General features: G+C 41.1%; 1 protein-coding gene across 8 annotated transcripts in view; it reads right to left on the bottom strand.

Moving 5' to 3' along the window:
- Window positions 1–20,607, bottom strand: part of DISP1 (dispatched RND transporter family member 1) — a 222,089-nt gene that overhangs the window by 51,051 nt on the left and 150,431 nt on the right. For all 8 annotated transcript variants that reach the window (XM_075530549.1, XM_075530583.1, XM_075530576.1 and 5 more), the window contains one exon: window positions 11,937–12,462. In XM_075530549.1, the coding sequence (XP_075386664.1) occupies window positions 11,937–12,445 (509 nt within the window). In that variant the 5' untranslated portion in view covers window positions 12,446–12,462. The remainder of the gene's footprint in view (window positions 1–11,936; window positions 12,463–20,607) is intronic.

Genomic DNA, 20,607 nt, shown 5'->3' with positions numbered 1-20,607 from the left:
TAAGAGCCTCTAATAAAATGATACTACTAACAGTAATGTGTAAAGGGGGTTGTGGTAGTCACCTAATTTGCTGTCAATTTAATGATTAAGAGTGTAGGAGTGGAGTCTAGGCTGTCAATCTGGAGATAGCCAATGAGTCTTCTGTGGGCCTGGCCTTCTCCTGAGAAATCTGGGAAATCTGGTACTTCCTCCTTGGAGGCAGAAAACACGTCTCTCTCTCTGCTACTCCCTGGGAGACATTGCAGAAGATAAGCCACATGGATGCAACCAGACCTCGGAAGCTGGAGAAGCCACAGAGAGACTCCTGCCAGCACTGAGATGTTTCCAAAGACACTGGATCCAGACTTTCTACCCACTGGCCTGTGATCTGCATTCCGCGTCATTGCATGTGCTGAGTGAGTCTGAAGAGGGCTTTATAAATTGATATTGGAATTATGGGCTAATATCGGACTTATGGACTTGATCTGGACTGGGCTGCATATTTTCTCAATGTTCAATTGCTCTTGTATATAAATCTCTTTCTTATACACATATGTGTCTATGAATTTGTTTCTCCAGTCCACCCAGACTAACACAGGGATATCTACAGAAAATATTTACTTCATTCAAAGTATCATGTTAATTTTATCAAATAAAGAGGTATTGTTTACTGACATATCTTAATAAGGTAAAAGAGGACCAAGGTTCACATTCTTAAATGCATTACAGTTACAGAAGGTGCATACCATAAGGTACAGTACACTCTCTCATTGTTACCTTAGAATACAAGACGGAAGTCTCGAGAAGAAGGGGTACTAATAAAATAAGCACTTATCCATCTGACTGCCAAACAGGCCTATTTGGCAAGCAGACTTGGAACCTTGTACGTTTGCCGAACATTATCTCTTTTGAAAAAATCAATTTTGATGATCATAAGGAATGTAAAAATAAACCTTATTTGATTCAGTGAAATCAAGATGAAATTTTACCAGATTTCTTCTAAAATTTCTTCTAAAAGCTATCATAATCAGATTATCCACTTCGTATAAAGTATAGAAGTTCTGAGGCTGTAGTGCTAGAGGGTCTCATTTGTAATTTACAATCTCTTTTTCTATTCCAGAGGAGAAATGAGTGGTCATCTTTTCCATTTGCTCTTCTAGGCCAGCGGTTCTCAACCTGTGGGTTGCGACCCCTTTGGGGGTTGAACAGCTCTTTCACAAGGGTTGCCCAATTCATCACAGTTGCACAACTACAGTTATGAAGTAGCAACCAAAATAATTTTATGGTTTAGGGGGTCACTACAATATGAGGAACTGTATTAATGGGCCATGGCATTAGGAAGGTTGAGACCACTGCTCTAGGCCTATAAAGTCAAGGTTGACAATTCATAAATAACACTGAAAAGCAATGTATCATGTATTTATTTAAGCAATCAGTAATAGCTTCATTTGTGAAACAACACCCACATGATTAAGCAAAAACCGAACGAAAAAAAAATGAGGAGAAGAAAATGAAAGGTCAAAAATGGGTGAAGGGGTGAAGTCTAGTATTTGAGGCGAGGCACTCTGAAAGGTATCAGTTACTCCCATTTTTACAAAGATGGAAACTCCAGCTGAGAGAGATTATAAAATGTACCTCGGATGACCGAGCTAGAAAATGGCATAAAAATGAAGAAAATAAAACAAACCATTCCTGTTGAATGGATTCTAGTGCATGACAACCCGATAGGCCAGATAGAAAGACCCCAGTGTGGCAATCTTTTCAGCACCAGACTACCAGAAACTTGCTCTGTGGAGGGTCTAGTGGGCTTGGACTGCTCACCCTCTGGTTAGCAGCCTCCTCCCTCATTGTGCTACTGGGTTCCTGAAATGGCAGAACAAGAATTCACAAAAGGGCCTAAAATCCAGGGAAACGTCAATGAATCAGGAGTTCTCTCTCAAAACTCATGCTCCTCCTACCTAATATCACACAGTGAGGAAAGAAAAAGAGGAGTGTCGTCACAGAGTTCAATTGCTGCTAGAGCTTAGCTTCCAGAGGCTCCCCCTTTTTATCTTCTCTTGATTTCGACATATCCCTCAACACAAGGAAAATGAAAAATCTTCACAACGAGGCCAGTAAGCAGCATGAGGGTAAACAGAGAAAACACTGAAGTTGTCAAGGTTTTCATTGTTCTTGGATCAACAATCCGTGCCCGTGGAAGCAGCGGTCAAGGAAACAGACAACACACGGTCTTAGGTAATCTGCTGCAAAAGACTTCTTCAAAATGTTAAAAACAAAGGCGCCACTTTGAGGACTAAGGTGTGCACCACTTGCCGTGGTCTTTCCCATCACCTCACAAGTATGTAAAAGTTGGACAAGAAAATGAAAGATTAAGTTGACACATCTGAATTGTGGTACTAACCAAGCATGTTGAATGCACTTTGGACTGCCAAAAGAATAAACCGATCTGCTGAGCTAGTTCATTGGGCCAATCTGGCCGATAAACACAGGTGGGGTTAATTGAAGGGTGGAGGGATAAATGGTGAGCCTCGCCTTTCTAGTTCTCCGGTCTCTTGCTTTGTGATGGTCGCACCAGGGTGCTGCTGCCTTAGCAGTTCCCTGCTTGAGTTTGCAAGGCTGACTTCCTGCAAGACATCCCCAAGAAGAAGCCACATGGACCTACCCCGACGCAGCCCTGGGTGCTGGAGCAGCTGTGTGGAGACCCCTGCCAGCGCTGAGATGCTTACAAGTTCACTGACTCTGCTTTCCTCCTGCAGTCAGCATCATTGTGTGTGTTTTGTGAAATGGAGGACTTTGTGGATTGGTGTCGGGCATATGGGTTAATAGGTTAATGTTGGGCTGTGGGCTTGGGCAGCACTGGGTTGGGATGTTTTCTTGATGCACACTTAACCTTTATATAAAACTCTCTCTTACACATGAGTTTCTGTGGCTTTGTTGCTCTAAAGTACCCAGACTACCACATCTGTCTTAGAACTAATACAGCCAGGCTGCTCCTTAGAAGAGAGAATGGTGAGTCTTTGTCTCACGTACATGTTCGCACATGTCCCTAAAGAAGGAAATCATGTTTGATAAAGAGTTAGTGGAAAAGAGGAAGAGTCTCAGTGAGATGGTTTGACACAGTGGCTGGATGGTGCAGAACCAGGCAACATTTCACTCGGCCACACAGAATTACCTAGATGGTACCTAACAACACCCTCAAACCTGCCCCATTGATTTACATTTGTATGTTAGACCTACTTACAAAAGGTTGAAGCTACTCCAAATTACATAAGCTGGTATTTTTGCCTCTCGGTTTATGTAAATGATAATGTGGTGCCGGCTTTTGTGGAACGTGACTGCAGTCTCTAGCAGTAAACTCTATGGGCTTGTCATGTACTGAATTTTGCCCCTCAAATTATGTGTCAACTTGGCGGCACCATGATTCTCAGTGGTTTTTCCATTATGTGATGATGTAATCGCCCCAATGATTTGGTCTGCTGTGACCAGCCAATTAGTAGTAATGGAATAAAGGTGGGAGGCAACACCCTTTAGGTGATAAGGGGAGTTTCCCTGGGGTGTGGCCTGCAGTGCCTCTAATCTTACAAGAGATACAAGAAGAGAGGAATAAGCAGAAAAGAGACCTACTACCATCAAGAGAGTGGAGCTGGGGGCAGAGCATGTTTTCTGGACCCAGGGTCCTTGCACTAAGAGCCTGCTAGACCAGCAGGTTTCAACCTGTGGCTCACCACCCCTTTGGCGATCGAATGACCTTTCCACGGGGGTCACTCGATTTATACCAGTAGCAAAATTATAGTTAGGAAATAGCAACGAAAATAGTTTTATTTTTTGGGTAGGGGGGGTCACCACAACATGAGGAACTATATCACAGGGTCATGGCATGAGGAAGGTTGAGAACCAGTGTCTAGACCCAGGGGAAAATTGATGCCAAGATACATGGAGATCTCCAGAAAACACACCCCCAGATGTTGAAAGGAAACAAGGACCTCCCCCCCGTAGCTGACAGAAAAAGGAAGCATTCCCAAGAGCTGTACTGAATTTGAACTTCCAGCCTCCTAAACTGTTGAGAAAATAAACCTGTGCTTTTAAAAAGCACTCCCTTGCATTTACTGTCAAGGTCTACCTCAGATGAGCTCCATGTGCCGCTATGGAGGCTGAAGGGATGTCTTTTGCTTTGACAGAGTTAAGAAAAGAGAAAACAGAACCTTGTTCAATACAATGTTTGGTTATAGATGGGCTGTCAAAAGGGTAGCCACTACTCATCTGTGCTGGCGATTCAACACCTGCATGTGGGTACTGCTGATGGAAGAACCGACCTTTTCTTTTCTTGGAAGAACTGAACTTTTCATTGCACTGGCGTGGACTGAACCAGTGCAGGTCTAAAGAATGTCCTTTCATCTTTGCTTCTTGCAAAAAACACCTAACCCACATGTCTAGACAGGTCAAGATTTATATAAAGGAATCAGGTAAACGATTGTTCAAGCATTCACAGTTGTTAATGATGAGAGGAAAAGAGAAGAAGGCAAAGCTGCGGCCCGGCTCCTTCTGGTACTAATGCATCAACCTGCACATGGCTCTGGCAGAGCACAGGCATCAGCTTCTGTGCACCTGGGAGCACAGCAGGCATTGCTTCAATAGCTGATGATTGTAGAGGACAATCTAGCTGTGATCCCGCCATGCATACCTTTTCCTGCTACCTCCAGATCTTTGAAGTCAGGAACCAAGCTGGCAGCATTCACCTCAACTGCCATCACCTAACACCTAGCAAGCATTCCTTAAATACTTGTTACATGAATGAATAACAAATCCGGACTCTCTCCATCCATTGCTCCACCACCTAAGAAAAGCCTGGGGGTTGAGTCTGGTGATTTGGGCAAACCAGAGCCTCTGGGATCTGTGCCCATACCCAGCTTCATGCCATGATGTGGATGAAGTGTTCGGAGTGACTTTGGGCACACATTTCCAGGGTGAAGTAAATGACACAGATGCCAAGTCTAAGCAAACGTGAAGAGATGGATCCTTATTGGCCAGGTGTGGCAAAGTAAGGCACTTTGAGGAATGATGCTCAAAAGGGCAATTTTACTGCTGGATGTTATGATGTAATATATGCACATGAATAAGACCATAAGTTCTTTTAACATGAAATAAGAATACTCATCTCTTACTTTTTAAGTAAGAAAGGTCCCTTCATAGAAAATCACTAATGTCCTAAGGGGAAACAAAAAGAAAACCTCTAGAAAAGTTGAGTCAGAAATTGGAAAACTAATAAAGAAATGATGGTGAAAGGAAATATGGGTTACAAAAATTATAGAGTCATGTATGGGGAGGCAGGGGCAATATTTGACTAACCTTTAAGGGGGCTGAGCTAATGCTGGGGTTGTATGGGCTCCTCTGTGCCAAGCCTTCTTAACACCGTGCAACCAATTCCTCCAGTGTGCCGCAGGAAACATTCCAAGTGACCATCTGTTTATGAAATCACCTCCAGAGAAATAAAAACGTACTTGGCAGGAACCCAACAATATCACAGGTTCCCTGCCATGATCATGAGTCGATGGCACTGCCAAATATCATTTATGGAGCTCTTGGTTACAATCAAGAGTAGTACTTTGTGGCACCAAATTAAAAGGCAAGTAGAGTTTGGATTAGAAATCTGGTATGCTATTTTTGGATCCAGAAGTCCTTATTAATTGTGCAATAATACCATTACCTTTTCACTTTAATATGGCAATAAGAAGATCCCAAATGAATAATTCAAAATCTGCTTCAACCAGCCACAGAGAGTGTGCCTGGCTCCTGAGGGGGCATTTTCTAGCTCTCTAGAGGATTGTTACCAAGAAGTCTTTTTTGTTTTCTTTTTTTACATTTTATTAGGGGCTCATACAACTCTTATCACAATCCATACATCAATTGTATAAAGCACATCCGTACATTCTTTGCCCTAATCACTCTCAAAGCATTTGCTTTCCACTTGAGCCCTCTGCATCAATCAGGTCCTCTTTTTCTTTTCCCTCCTTCCCCGCTCCCCTTTCCCTCATGAGCCCTTGATAATTTATAGATTGTTATTTTGTCATATCATGCCCTATCCAGAGTCTCCCTTCCCCACCTTCTCTGCCGTCCATTTCCCAGGGAGGAGGTCACATGTGGATCCTTGTAATCAGTTCCCCCTTTACAACTCACCCTCCACTCTCCCAGCATCGCCCCTCACACCCCTGGTCCTGAAGGTATTGTCCACCCTGGATTCCCTGTGCCTCCAGCCCCCATATGCACCAGTGTACAACCTCTGCCCTATCCAGTCCTGCAAGGTAGAATTCGGATCATGGTAGTTGGGGGGAGGAAGCATCAGGATCTGGGGGAAAGCTGTGTTCTTCATCGGTACTACCTCGCACCCTGACTGACCCATCTCCTCTCCTAAACCCCTCTGTGGGGGGATCTCCAGTGGCTGACATTTGGGCCTCGAGGCTCCACTCTGCACTTCCCCCTTCATTCACTATGGTATATATATATATTTTCATGATGCCTTATACCTGGTCCCTTTGGCACCTCGTGATCGCACCAAGAAGTCTTTTAGATGGATGGGCAGAGTTCAGGGAGGAGAATTAGGAAAAGCTATCATAAGCACCCTCAATGACCTCTCCCTGCAGTAATCTTGTTCTCTCTCACCTTTCCTCCATGTCTTTCCTTACAACCCTTCATCATTTAAGGGTAGTCAGGATTGCCCCACAAGAATTTCATTGGTAAACTGAACCCTATCCACCCCACACCCCTAATCTTGTCTCCTCATAGGTTTCTTTTGTTCCCCAAACTCAAAGATGCTTTAAAAGGAACATGATATGAATCCTTCAAGGATGCCTTATCTGCTGTTTTGAGGTCATATAAATAGAAGAATGAAGAATTTGTAGGGGGAATTAGAGATACAATAGATAGATGGAAGGATATGTTGAGAAACAATAGCTTCACATTTTGCTATTTTTGTTTCTTGATGGTTTCAATGAATTTTGGTAGCAATACTTATCCTTGTATTTATCCTTGTACTAAACACATATGTATGTATGTATGTCATATTTGAAACCCCTCTAAGGTGATTGTTGGGAGGAAGACTTGGCTTTCTACTCCTGTAAAAAGTCTCGGGAAGCCATAGGACTCATCATGAGTTGGGACAGACTTGATGGCAGTGAGTTTGGTTTTTGGAGTGATTCTGATGGTCTGAAGAACTTACTAACATAGGTCTCATCTCATTGAAGGGAAGGACTACATTCTTTACTGAATCCCAGTGTATTCTTAATTAATTGTGCTAGTTTCTAGCTGAGCATTGGTAATAAAGCCAGGATAGCTATTACAAATGGAGAAGCTAAAACTTTAAAATACAATTTACTTAAGCTACTTAATATTTGGCGATCAGTTGAGTTAAAACAGGATGTAATAAATGTAAAGAGTCCTGGTTGTGCTATTGGGTAAAAACGCTGGGCTGCTAACGCAAGGTCAGCAGTTTTGAGCCTCCAGAGGCTCTAAGGGTGAACCGTGAGGCTGTCTGCTCCCACCTGAGAAACCTCATACAGGATTTGGATGAATCAGAATCAACTCGATGCTAGTGGGTTTGTTTCTAAAAGGGTTGGTTTATATTAAATGCAACCCTTACAATGATCTTAATATTATCTGGCAATTAAAATTAAAAAATTTTTAAATATAACAAAATACTAACCATCTATGGTAGCACTGTGGGCAGCAAAAACCAGGTAGGTCCACTTAGGATCTTCCATCTGTACACAATTTTACTGTACGATCATCAATCTCTAAATCAGCCTTTACAGCAATGTGAACATCATACATTTCAGCAATGTGATATATCATACAAATTATGAACACGTCTTACACATAACTGAGTGATAATGCTTTGGTAACTGTTTGAGATTACTAATAAAAAATACTCCCCCAAATCAACATGCTTGAAACCACAAAAGGAAATTAGAAAAGATTTAGAGAGCTAAAATTCCTGGTATAGATGGGCATCTAGAACCTTTTTAAAAAATTAATTTCCTCAAAGCGTTGGCTAGAGTAAGTAATAAAAGGTGGTAAAGAAGATAGTGTATGCAATATCTTCATTTTTAGAGTTTCTTAATATGGACATGCCACCTAGCGTATCACAGGCTGCTCTATTCTCCTGTACACAGTAGCTCGTTTTAAGTCCACATTTGCTTCTGTGGATGTGCTATTGGTTGGGAAGAGACAGAGCACCCGGCTCTGTACCTTGGCCAGAGCAGAATTCTCTAAGTGGGTATTATTGTCCGCAGTGCAACTTCCATGCACCCTGTTACTCAGCCTTCCTATTTCGCGGCCCACTGGGCTACCCACTGCTTATTTAGTGCTCATTCCTGTCATCCTGAATGAATTACTATCTATCAACCAGAAACTCACGTCAAGACACTGAAAATCAATTGCTATTCCCCCTCATACATTTTCAGTGCGTTCTCAACTCCAAACGATAGTACCCCTAAACCTATCTAGAATGAAATTATTTCTAAATCCTGCCTCAACATTGGACATCCTCTTACATAAGGGTCTCGGGGAGGAGACGAGCCAGTCAGGGTGCAGTGTAGCAACCATGAAACATACAACTTTTCTCCAGTTCCTAAATGCTTCCTCCCCACCCCTGACTATCATGATCCCAATTCTACCTTACAACTCTGGCTAGACCAGAGATGTACAGTGGCACATATAGGAACTGGAAACGCAGAGACCAGGGCGGATGATCCCTTCAGGCCCAGTGGTGTGAGTGACGATACTGGGAGGGTGGGTTGAAAGGGGGAACCGATTACAAGGATCTACATGTGACCTCCTCCCTGAGGAACAGACAACAGAAAAGTGGGTGAAGGGAGACGACGGACAGGGCAAGATATGACAAAATAATAATTTATAAATTATCAAGGGTTCCTGAGGGAGGGGGGAGGGGGGGAAAGGAGGAAAAATGAGGAGCTGATGCCAGGGGCTTAGGTGGAGAGCAAATGCTTTCAGAATGGTGAAGGCAATGAATGCACAAATATGCTTTACACAAATGAAGTATGTTATGGATTGTGATAAGAGTTGTATGAGCCCCTAATAAAATGATTAAAAAAAATAAATCCTACCTTAAATCAACATTGTTGCTCACCTGAAGTGAGCAATACGCCTTGGAGCTGGGTCTTCCTAGTCACAGCAGTACAGTTCAGTGTGTTTCCCACAATGCACCCCGAAGGTTCTTTTTGAACTGCAATGCTGATTGTGTCTACCGTCTGTTTTAAACCATCTACAGGGATTTTCTATTGCCCGAGGGACTGCATGTTTATAACAGCCCCCAGGATCGATATCCCTCTTCCGATATCCCTCTTCCGCAAACTCTCTCTTCCGCCTGGGGCTTGTCATCTGAACTCTGCCGGAACTGGCCTCCCGTGACCTTTGAAGGCTTTGCACAAACTGCTCCCTCTATTTGCAAGACACGCTCTGCTCCCGCACCTCCTGTTCATCATCAGCGCTGCCGCGCCCTCGCGGTAGCACTCACCACACTATCACGGCCTGGGCTTGCTTTCAGGGCGCCTTCCTACCAGCTTACAGCTCCATGAAGATAAAGAAAGCGTTGTATTGAGTTTATAATGAAATCTTCAGGACCTAGCACATATGTGGTAAACACTGTTGACTGAATTAACTTACAAATGTAGCAAACTGGAAAGTAATTCACAAGCCAGAGTGAATTATGTAACACAACTGGCCACATACCTTTCCTTTACAAGGTATTATTCTTGAGATACGATTCTGGAATATGAAAAAAATCCTCTCATCGTGTTCTACTTTCTTCTACAACTTTTCTTGACGGACAAATATGACAGACAGTCTATCAGTTTGTCTTTTGGTGCCATCCTGGCTAAACGTCTACCGAGGGCTCTCACTCCATTAAACCAAGGGCACCAAGAAATAAATGCTAAGTCCAAGTCCTGACAAACTTGTCACATCAAAGAATGAAGTGTCCCTAGTTTTAATATTTTTGTGAAGTTTTTAAAAGGACAGATGCAACTACTGTTTGATCTCATTCTCCAATCACATAATTTACGTTTTCCATCTTCATGGTCATATTATTTTAATTGCAAGTAGAAAGAGTCTGCAGCGGACCAAACTACTAAGAAATGGTTTGGGTAAGGGTCCTTATCCTAATTTTAGAACGAAATGCCTCTCATATTCGATATGAAAACTAAATGTAAAATACTGAAGAAACAAGCGGCAGACAAATGCATATTCTATCCCATGCTGAAAGAATAAAACCAGACAATCTCAACAATGTCTAAAAGCTGACAAGGTAAAAAGTATTTATCCCTTAGTGACTTCTTGGATTCAGCTCACGAGTTAAACTTGAGCTTGCTACCTTGTACAACAATGTGCACAATAGCTCAAAGACAGAGATATATCCCCAATGCCCACCCACAGGGGAATGGGTGAAAAAAATGTGGTAAATATTTACAACGGAATAGAATGTAGCTATAAAGAGAAGTGAAATACTGATTCATGCCACAACACCGATACACCTAGAAAATATTTGTTGAGTGAAATAAGTCAACCACCAGAGGACAAATATTGGATAACCACACTTAGGTGAAATAAGCAATGCATTCAAACCAAAATGTATTAATAGTTACCAAGAATGTGGGCAGGAAAAGGAAAAGTCATTACTTAGTGTCCACTGAGTTTCTATTAGTGGAAGTGGAATAATTTGGAAATGGACAGAGGTGATGGTCACACAACATGATGAACATCACCACTGATGAGAATATTAGCAATGTCCATGAAGTCTACACGTAAAAAATATTGAATTAGCAAGTGATTTGCTATATATACATATACCACATAATACAATTTCAAAAAAAAGTAAGTTACAAGGGGATGCTATTCAGTAACAAAAAAGGAAGAGTAACATAGACAAGAAATAAAGAACTCTTGAAAAACGGTATAGCGTGTATGCAGTCTCATTTAGGTTTATATGAAGCTCTGGAAAGGCAAAACAAGTGCACGATGGCAGCACTCAGAACATGGACTGCTTCTGGGAGGAAAGAGCATGACTGAGAACGGGGCATGAACAACTTCCTAGGGTGCTGGAAATGTTTCATATTATGACAGGAGTATGTATTTGACTAGAACATGCATTTGTCAAAACTGATCAAACTGTTCACTTAAGAACTGTGCATTTCCCCATAAATAAAGTATACAACAGTTAAAAAAAGAGAATGTTATCTGCCAGCTCATTGAAAAATCTTTTTTACCTAAAGGGGTCAAACAGTAGTATGGTCTCTTCAAAGTAGTATTTGTAAAACATATTATCATTGTTTATCTGTGGCGCATGCCATTGAACTTACTCCTGGGAAAGCTACTTGAAAATCCCCTAGAATGGGTTTTTCTAGTATTGTCCATTTTCCACATCTGAAAATGCTTCACAAAAATATTTCAAGTTCTTTGCTAAAGATGGTCTGCTATGAAAGGAATAAATGCTTATGTTTGATCTCAACACATCACAGAGTCACCCAAACCACGTGACTAAGTATTGCTGCGTACCGCCAGGAGGACGCCGAAGGAAGCGAACTTTGCATTGCGGTGGATCCCTAGAGATAGCAAATAAAGGAGTCCTGGTTAGCAGCCTCGTCACAACTCTGTCTCCTGCCTAGGCTAACAAAATCTTTCCATGAATTTTCCAACTCCAGTTCTAGCCTACAGTGGTGGAAAAGAAAAGGGTGGGTGAAACGACTTTGAAATCAGGGGGTTAAAACAAAATATCATTTCATTTGCTTTTTAATAGGCTTCCCAAAATCTCTCCAGCTATTCGTTTTCACTGGCTCTCTTTCCTGGTGATCTTTTTCTCTCCTTTTTAGGGAAAATGAGCACAAGCAGTCACATTCGTACGGTCTTAGTTGAATCCCAAAGGCCAGTAACACTTTCAAACCACTCACCTTACGTGGGCTATGTGTTGTTGCACAGGCTGATGCTGAAAATGGTCAGGCCAGACATGATGGAGGCAGAAGGATGGAGTGGACTGAAGGCAGCACGCAGTCTGGTACACGGGCGCATGGTTTGGACAGAGAGATGCGGAGTAGTCGGAGCGTGACTGCATGCAACATGAGGCCAAAGCGGAGGAGGCTGCGGGGCCAGCCTCGGGATGGCACTCTGGGTGGCTGCTATGGCTACTCAGAGGGTGATGGTGTGGACACGGGTGGCAGCACTGGGACAGCATCGGAGGCGTTCTTTGGTTGTCTAGAGGCAGAAAGGCTGATTTAACTGTGCCGTTCACTTGCAGGCATCCATTTGGACTCACTTTTGTTCCTGGCGCATCTTTGGGGGTGAGCTGCTGGGCTGCAGGGTCTCCATCACAGGGGGCCAGGAGGCCAGGGTTGGCGGCACTGGCTGCGATGCAGCCATTGTTCAGAACCGCACAGTCATTGTGTCCACTGCTCAGAGCCATGCTCCAATTTCTTGACCCTAAGAAAGAAAAGGATACAAATCATCCAGTTACAGTCAGGTGGGCACATACATAGAAAACACAGGTAAGATCTTTTAAATCAACTCCTGGTTCTTGGAGGGGCTGCGGTGGGAACCTCTCCTGTTTGCGTCCATTCGTGTCCCAAGAGCACCCTCGTCTCTTCTTCCACCTCTAGTTCAGTGCCTTTCTCCTCTCCCAGTACGCACAGGAAAGGCACGTGCAGCAGCTCCATGTGGGGCGCTAACCAGTAGGTTTGGCCTCTAGAGACCCCATGCTACAGAGTGGAACTGCCCCATTGGATTTGTTGTTGTTGTAATCTTTATGAAAGCACTCTCCTGGCCATTCTCTTGGGAAGCCTCTGGGTGGATTTGAACGGCCAGTGTTTCAGTTATCAATTGACTACTTAACCAATGCATGCAACCTGGGCTGCTTATATGTGCACTCATGAAAAATTGAAACAGTTTAGAATGGGAGGTAGAGAAAAAGAAAGGACATTAGCATTGCCCTTCAACTTTTCAGTAATATCATCCTTCACCCTAATGCTGAACTCACTGCCCTTGAGTTGATTCCAACGCATACCCTATAGGACAGGGTAGAATTGCCTGTGGGTTTCCACACTGTTAACTCATGACAGGAGTAGAAAACCTGATTTGTCTCCCATGGAGTGGCTGCTGGTTTTGAATTGTTGATCATGTGGTGAGTAGTCTAATACATTAGGATCATTATGCATAAGGAAGGTTTACTCTAAGAACAAACAAGTATATGGGTTAAAATAATTTAAATAATATTAATAATGCCACGTGTTTTAGGTAAACTATGCTCTGCTGGGGTATGGGCTACTATTCTCACGCGGCAAAATCATGAGTAGTGGGTGGGTGAACACTAGGAGAAAGGAGTTCCGGTGGGGTTAAGCATTGGACTGCTAACCTCAAGGTTGGGTGGTTCAAATCCTCCAGCTGCTCCTTGGGAGAAAGGTGAGGCTATCTGTTCTTGTACAGATTTACAACCTTCTATATAAGTTGGAATCTACTTGATAAGAGTGGGTAAAGTTAACTGCAATGTGACATACTTATTTGTATGCTTCAATGAGACTGTTTATATAATGTAGGAAGCAATCCTAGATGAGATCAAGGCCGTCGTTTTCCAGAATTAGCAACTCTCATTTACAAACACTCCACACACACAAATCACTGGATGCCTCTGCGTTCTCCAACCTCGACCCCAATCTCTTGCCCTCACCCTTCCGCTCAAGCCCCCAGCTAGGCCATCCTAGCAGATGGGAAATCAGCATCCTGCCTTCCTCAACTGAAGCAAGAAATACTCTTTCATGTTTGTTTGGAGAGGAGACTTACGTTTCACATCTCAGGTTGATTAACATCATCTAAAACAACCCATTATTCTGTAAATATTTAATCCAAATCATCTTACTGACTAATCATAGCGATAGGGTAATTTATGCTAGTCAGAAGTATCTGACAACAATAAAAATCCTCCAAGTTTTAAAGTGAAATTGAACTAAACTCAGAGAACCTTCGATCTCTAACACCCTTGGAATTGCCTTGAAATCCCCTTCTTAGATATGTTAAAATTTTCATGTTTCCCTATCATCTGATTAAATCAGCTTTTCCCAAGGAGAAATAATTTTTTCTCTTTGTAATCAGAATTCCAACTATTGTTCCCTCTAGTTTTTATGGCAAATGCGTAATTTTTTAGTTACATACGAGTTCAATAGATTTTTGTGGGCCAGTGGAGGGACCTAATCACCCTTTATAACATTTCAAAAAATTTCCACTGTGGTAAGATGCAGTTCAAGTGCCAAATAACTGACTTAGAGATGAATTCTTGGACTACAATCTATGTATCACTTAGGGAGTTGTTGTAATGAAGTAGAAACTAGTGTATAGTAACGAACAATTTGAACTCTGACTTTGGCTTGCATTTGAAGCTAGAAACATGAACTGTCTCTAACTTGGTTTCTTTACTAATAAACTGGGAACAATCAAATGTACTTAATAAAGAAAATTTTAAAATCTTTAAAGCAAATAGAGAAAGTTATTTTAAGAAATGCTTATAGACATTGCTCAGTGGATATACGTGTGGAGAGGTTTAGGTGATTAGGGAACAGCAAGGTTTTACTCTGAAGTAGGGTTGACCATAAAGTCCATACTGAGAAAGGTCTTATTTCTTTAGGACTGAGATAAATGAGAATAAAATTTGGTGGAAGCCGAAGCTGTAGATCACTAACAGGAAGAAAAAAGAGAAGAGAGAGAGGAAGAGCCAACATACGCAAATGAAACGAGGAATCCCTAAAAGAAAATGTTAATAACATTTATGGTATACGTTTTGGGTCAAATATAATAATATCTTTAAAAGACAGCAATGTTTATACCATCTGTTCTCCCCAGGGCCAGAACACCTAAAAGCTGCCAAATATATTATATTATATTTTGAATATGCCAATAGGAAAAGTAATACCACGCCCATGACTTTACCTTTCTGGATAGTGTTTTTACGCTCTGCATGTCCTTGCAGTTTGGCCCTTCTAGTCCTGTGGCTAAAGACCATCTTTTGATCACATTTCAAATTTTTTTAATTTATTTAGAGCCTCAGTTTTTCACCTGTATAAATTAGTATAATAATCATGTCTCATCTCATAGGATTCCTGAGTATTTTAAAATGTTTTGAAACTCACTGCCATTGAGTTGAAAGACCCTATAGGACAAAGTGTAACTGCCTCTTTGGGTGTCAAGTCTGTAAACTTTTAAAGGAACATCATCTTTCTCCCTTGAAGTGACTGGTGGAATGGGACTGTTGACTTCGAGGCTGACAGGCCAACACATAATCCACTACGCCACCTTCTGAAAGCCATAGCTTTGTGCTTATGATATAAAGAGTTACCATTACTGTTTGATGGAATGGTAATAACAGAAACAAGATGCAGAATGATGTGTCTTAGTTTTACATCAAAATTATGCTGTAAAATGACAACTGAGAACAACGGCAATGGTAAGCCTGCACTTGGAAGTTAACACTACCAACCAGTAATAATTGAGAAGCGAGGCCACGCTACCTATACTCTTATTCCTGGTTTCCACTTACAGAGTTGCTTTTGGTTGAATTGTAACCTGGAACAACTTCCCAAGAGAGGAAGCTGGCATTACCTACCAAAATTTAAAATGCCCTTATCCTTTGACCAAAACTTCGAGTTTTCAAAAGTCATGCTTTGGATATCTCTGAACAAAGATATGTACGTTAAAAGATATAAGTATACATAAAAGAATGCTGCCTACAACACCAATTTTTACAGCGGAAGCTGGAAACAATCCCACTCATTATCAATAGGGAATTTAAACTCTGTCTCATTGATACTTTGGGTATTCTACATAATAAAAAATGATGAGTTAGATACGGATACACCGCTACGGAGAGAAATAGTCAATAAAACCTAGTTTAAGAACAGCATATACGATAGGATCGCTGAAGACAAATGGGTGCATAAGCAAATGTGGTGAAGAAAGCTGATGGTGCCCGGCTATCAAAAGAGATAGTGTCTGGGGTCTTAAAGGCTTGAAGGTGAACAAGCGGCCATCTAGCTCAGAAGCAAATAAGCCCACATGGAAGAAGCACACCGGCCAGTGCGATCACGAGGTGCCCAAGGGACCAGGTATAAGGCATCATGCCAAAAAAAAAAAAAGATATAAGTGTGTGTATGTATGTGTATATATGTGTATATGTATATATGTATGTGTATATGTGTATATATATATATATATATATATATATCATATTAAATGAAGGGAGAAGTGCAGAGTGGAGACCCAAGGCCCAAGTGTCGACCAATGGAGATCCCCTCATAGAGGGGTTTAGGAGAGGAGATGGGTTAATTAGGGTGTGAGGTAGTATCGATGAAGAACACAGCTTTCCCCCAGATCCTGGATGCTTCCTCCCCCCAACTACCATGATCTGAGTTGTACCTTGCAGGGCTGGATAGGACAGAGGCTGTACACTGGTGCATATGAGGGTTGGAGGTACAGGGAATCCAGGGTGGATGATACCTTCAGGACCAAGGGTGTGAGGGACGATGCTGGGAGAGTGGAGGGTGAGTGGGTTGGAAAGGGGGAACTGATTACAAGGATCCACATGTGACCTCTTCCCTGGGAGAGGGACAGCAGAGAAGGGGGGAAGGGAGAGTCCGGATAGGGCAAGATATGACAAAATAACGATGTATAAATTACCAAGGGCACATGAAGGAGGGGGGAAAAAGGGAGGGAGGGGAAAAAAAAAAGAGGACCTGATGCAAGGGGCTTAAGTGGAGAGCAAATGCCTTGAGAATGATTGGGGCAGGGAATGTATGGATGTGCTTTATACAATTGATGTATGTATATGTATGGATTATGGTAAGAGTTGTATGAGTCCCTAATAAAATGTAAAAGAAGAAAAGAGAAAAAAATGATTAGGGCAAAGACTGTACAGATGTGCTTTATACAATTGATGTATGTATATGTATGAACTGTGAAAAGAATTGTATGAGCCCCAATAAATTGTTAAAAAAAAGAGTTGTATGAGCCCCTAATAATATGATTAATAAAACAGAAATAAAAGGAAAAAAAACAGCATATATGGTTCTGTGAACCTATTTGATTTTAAAAAGGAAGGACAGATATACATACATGATTATACTAAATAATTTCTAGAAAGATGTAAGAATGTACTAATACATTGTTTCCTGGTGGAGAGTTGGCTTGGGCCATCTGGAAGAGTAGAGCACATATTCATATTTTACCTTCTGTATTGCTTACAACTTTTGCCATGAATGAATCTTTTTATAGTAATAAGACTAATACAGAAAGTCCCTGGCACAGTAAGTAATAATGAACAATGGGTAATTATTATTAAAGGTGAAAACAGAAAATTACTTTACCTTACAGGATAATGAGACATTCACTAGATATAAATTGTTTATATTTTAATATATACCTAGTCTCTTAAAATGATATCCTTTATAATCTTATTAAATATTGGACGAAGTTGTACATGCATATAGAGCTGAACAAAACGAATGGATGAGCACATTATATGTCAACAAAGTGTTTCATTATGGCTTTATCTCACCGCTGTCAAGATTTTTGGAAACATAAATGGTGATATGTTGCAACAAAGCTAACTGAACCGCAAACCCTGTGACTAGTTCCATAATCATAAGGGAGAGAAGAAATCATGCTGACATGAAAAAAGTAATCAGCATTTCATGTGATTAAAAGGTATAAAAACAATTATATCAAATAAACAAAACCACAATTATACTCTATCCTGGTTTCTGACTCAAGAAACTTTGATAAAAAATAAGGAAATTATTCATGCTTCAGAGACAAAATAATACTATTTTACTTAAAGACTATCATACAACCATCATGGAATCTATATAAATATAAAAATTTATTCATGAGTATAATTTGCACACACATTTGTTAATGGCCTGCAATTCTCCAAAGAATTCAATCAAACTTCAGGGCAGCTTTTTTGACTTGGAAGCCAAGCCGCTAGAGCTAGCCAGAAAGCTGTCAAGGTGAGATTTGAATGGAATGGCGAAGAGGATCTACAGACCTTGTTTCAATTACCACAGTAACCACTTAGCAAACCATCACTCTCCCTAACAACACAGGGGCCTAGGGGAACATCAGCATCAGCCCCATCTACAGTCACAACCTTACACTTGCTCAGGCATTTCCAAACCGTTTTCAAGCACAGGATCTCATTTGAATTGATCCTCCCAATAGCGCTCAGAAAAAACAGGCGTGGCAAGTATTAGGGCTTTCTTTGGCAAAAGAAAACGGGACACAGAATGTAAAAGTAACTTGCCCAAAGCCACATACTACTCACAAATGGTGAGGCTAGGAAGTCTGATCCTAAAGTTTGGAGGTTTTCAGCGACAGGTCCCTAAATCCAGATGACACAGTCTAGAGTAACCCTTATTGACCAGACACCAGAGCTGACAATAAATGACAAGACTGGATCACCAATAAAATTCAACACTGCAACCAACCATCTTTCTGAGAGAAGTGATGATGGTCGCTATAATACATTTGCACTACGTAATGATACACAAGTTACTTTAAACCAGTGTGGATCAATCGTAAGGATTGATTGGGGCTCCTGTTACAAATGTGGATCTGATTATCAGTCTGGAGAGGACAATAATTTCCCAACAATGCGCCTGTGCTGTTGGGCCCAGCATCTTACCAGGCAAGTCATAAATGAGGTGGCCAGGCTGCAGGAGAATCGGGCCTAAGTCCTGCAATGGTAAACATGAAGCAGAATGTTTCGTTTTATTTTACTTCTGGGTTTTAAGCACAACATTTTAAAACAGTAGAGAATGGTAACAATGGTTGACACAAAGGTAAGCGGCATCTTCTTTTTTTTTTCTGAGAGAAAGGTAACGTATCTTAGCAATAGAGGCTATCATTGGAAATCAAGTTTAATTATAAGCTTATTTTATGACTCCCACATCTTTTTGTACAGGGAAGTAACAGCTGGTTAGAGTTCAATAATTTTCCACCAAATTCAACATATATAGATTGAGGTACTTTGCCCAGTTTACTGGTCAGATACTCACTGGCAGCTAAACACAACGTTATCATTTCAAATCCACCAGCAGTTCTGAGGGGGAAGAAAAGGGAGAAAGATTCGGCTATAAAGCCTTACGAAGATTTAAGTTTCCCTAAAGTTTTATAGCCTCCCGTGGCCCCCAGGTTCCATTCTCCTCTGTCCTGCGGGGGTGCTATGCATTGGAAAGGGCTCTATGGCAGTGGGCGTGGTTGGGATAAAGGTAGTCTTGGGAGTACCTCTATCCCCAGTATTTACAATACCTGTTTTAATAGAAAAGATACCTGTAAAGTTGTTCAATGTTTATTATCCTCATGATGGTTCAATTCTGATCATTGGTACCATTTGACTTACCAATATTTAGGGCTAAGGCCAGAGAAATAGATTCTGTAAATGCTTAAGAGTAATTGACATAGAATTGTACTTTTGGCATCTTTTCTGTACTAGACGATTAGATGGTAGAAGGAAATCGGCCAAGTCTTTTGTCTCTAGGGATATTTTCCCCTTCAAAAGATGATTAAAAATGTATTTGCATTTCACTGTGGCAAGCACTTTACTCACAACACCCCTGTTAAATATTCTTCAATCTATTATAGAGAAAATGGATGATGAAAACCTCTTATCACATGATTGGGTTTCAATCCCAGACCTGTATGATGCAGTGCGCCTCTAGGGTAATACCAAATTCAACCAGCTTTTATGGCTCCACCAGGGGCAACTGATATAAAATTCTGTCTGAAGGTCCACATAAAAAATAGCTCCCGATAAGGGCTCAAGTAGAAAGAAATTGTTTTGGAAATGTTGATGGAAACATATGTACAAGTGTACTTAATACTATTGAATGACGGATTGTTATAAGATTTGTAAGAGTCCCCCAATAAAACGATTTTTTAAAAAAAGTTCCTGAATTCAGTATTTCCCAAGAAAGTTTTTAAAAATACAGTTCAGCATTCAAGAAAGTCAGACATATTTCACTTAAAAATGGAGTGATCCATCCATGTATCAAAAAGTGTGAAAACGTTTAAGATGCAAGGCAGTAGTAAATTTATCTCTTTTGTCATTATTTCAAAATAGTGTTCTTGTGACCCGAGAGCAAAATAGTTATATTTAATCAAAGAAGCAGGCACTTTAAAGGAAGTGAAAAAGTTCCTTAAATAAGAAATATAATCTTCACCCCTTTTGAGACAAATTAAACTTTCTTATTTTCCTTTGAGTTCATGAACTTTCTCCTGGTAACCTCACTTTCAATAAGAACACAAAAATATAAAGGAGTCCTGGTGGCCCACTGATTATGTACTCAGCTGTTAACGGAAAGGTTGGTTGGTGGTTCAAATCTACCAGCTGCTCCATGGGTGAACGATCAGGCAGTCTGTCTCCACAAAGACTTACAACCTTGGGAACCCTGTGGGGGCAGTTCCACCAGCTCCTACAGGGTCTTTATATGTTGAATAGTTTGTTTTTTTTTTTGGTGAGTTACCTACAGGCATTTTTTATATCGCCAAGAACTATACAAAATAAGATATTATTATAGATCCCCTTAA

Source organism: Tenrec ecaudatus, chromosome 1 (assembly GCF_050624435.1).
Source record: "Tenrec ecaudatus isolate mTenEca1 chromosome 1, mTenEca1.hap1, whole genome shotgun sequence".
In the NCBI taxonomy this organism is placed as follows: Eukaryota; Metazoa; Chordata; class Mammalia; order Afrosoricida; family Tenrecidae; genus Tenrec; species Tenrec ecaudatus.
Note: the sequence above shows the minus strand (reverse complement) of the source record. Positions and strands in the feature narration are given on the sequence as shown.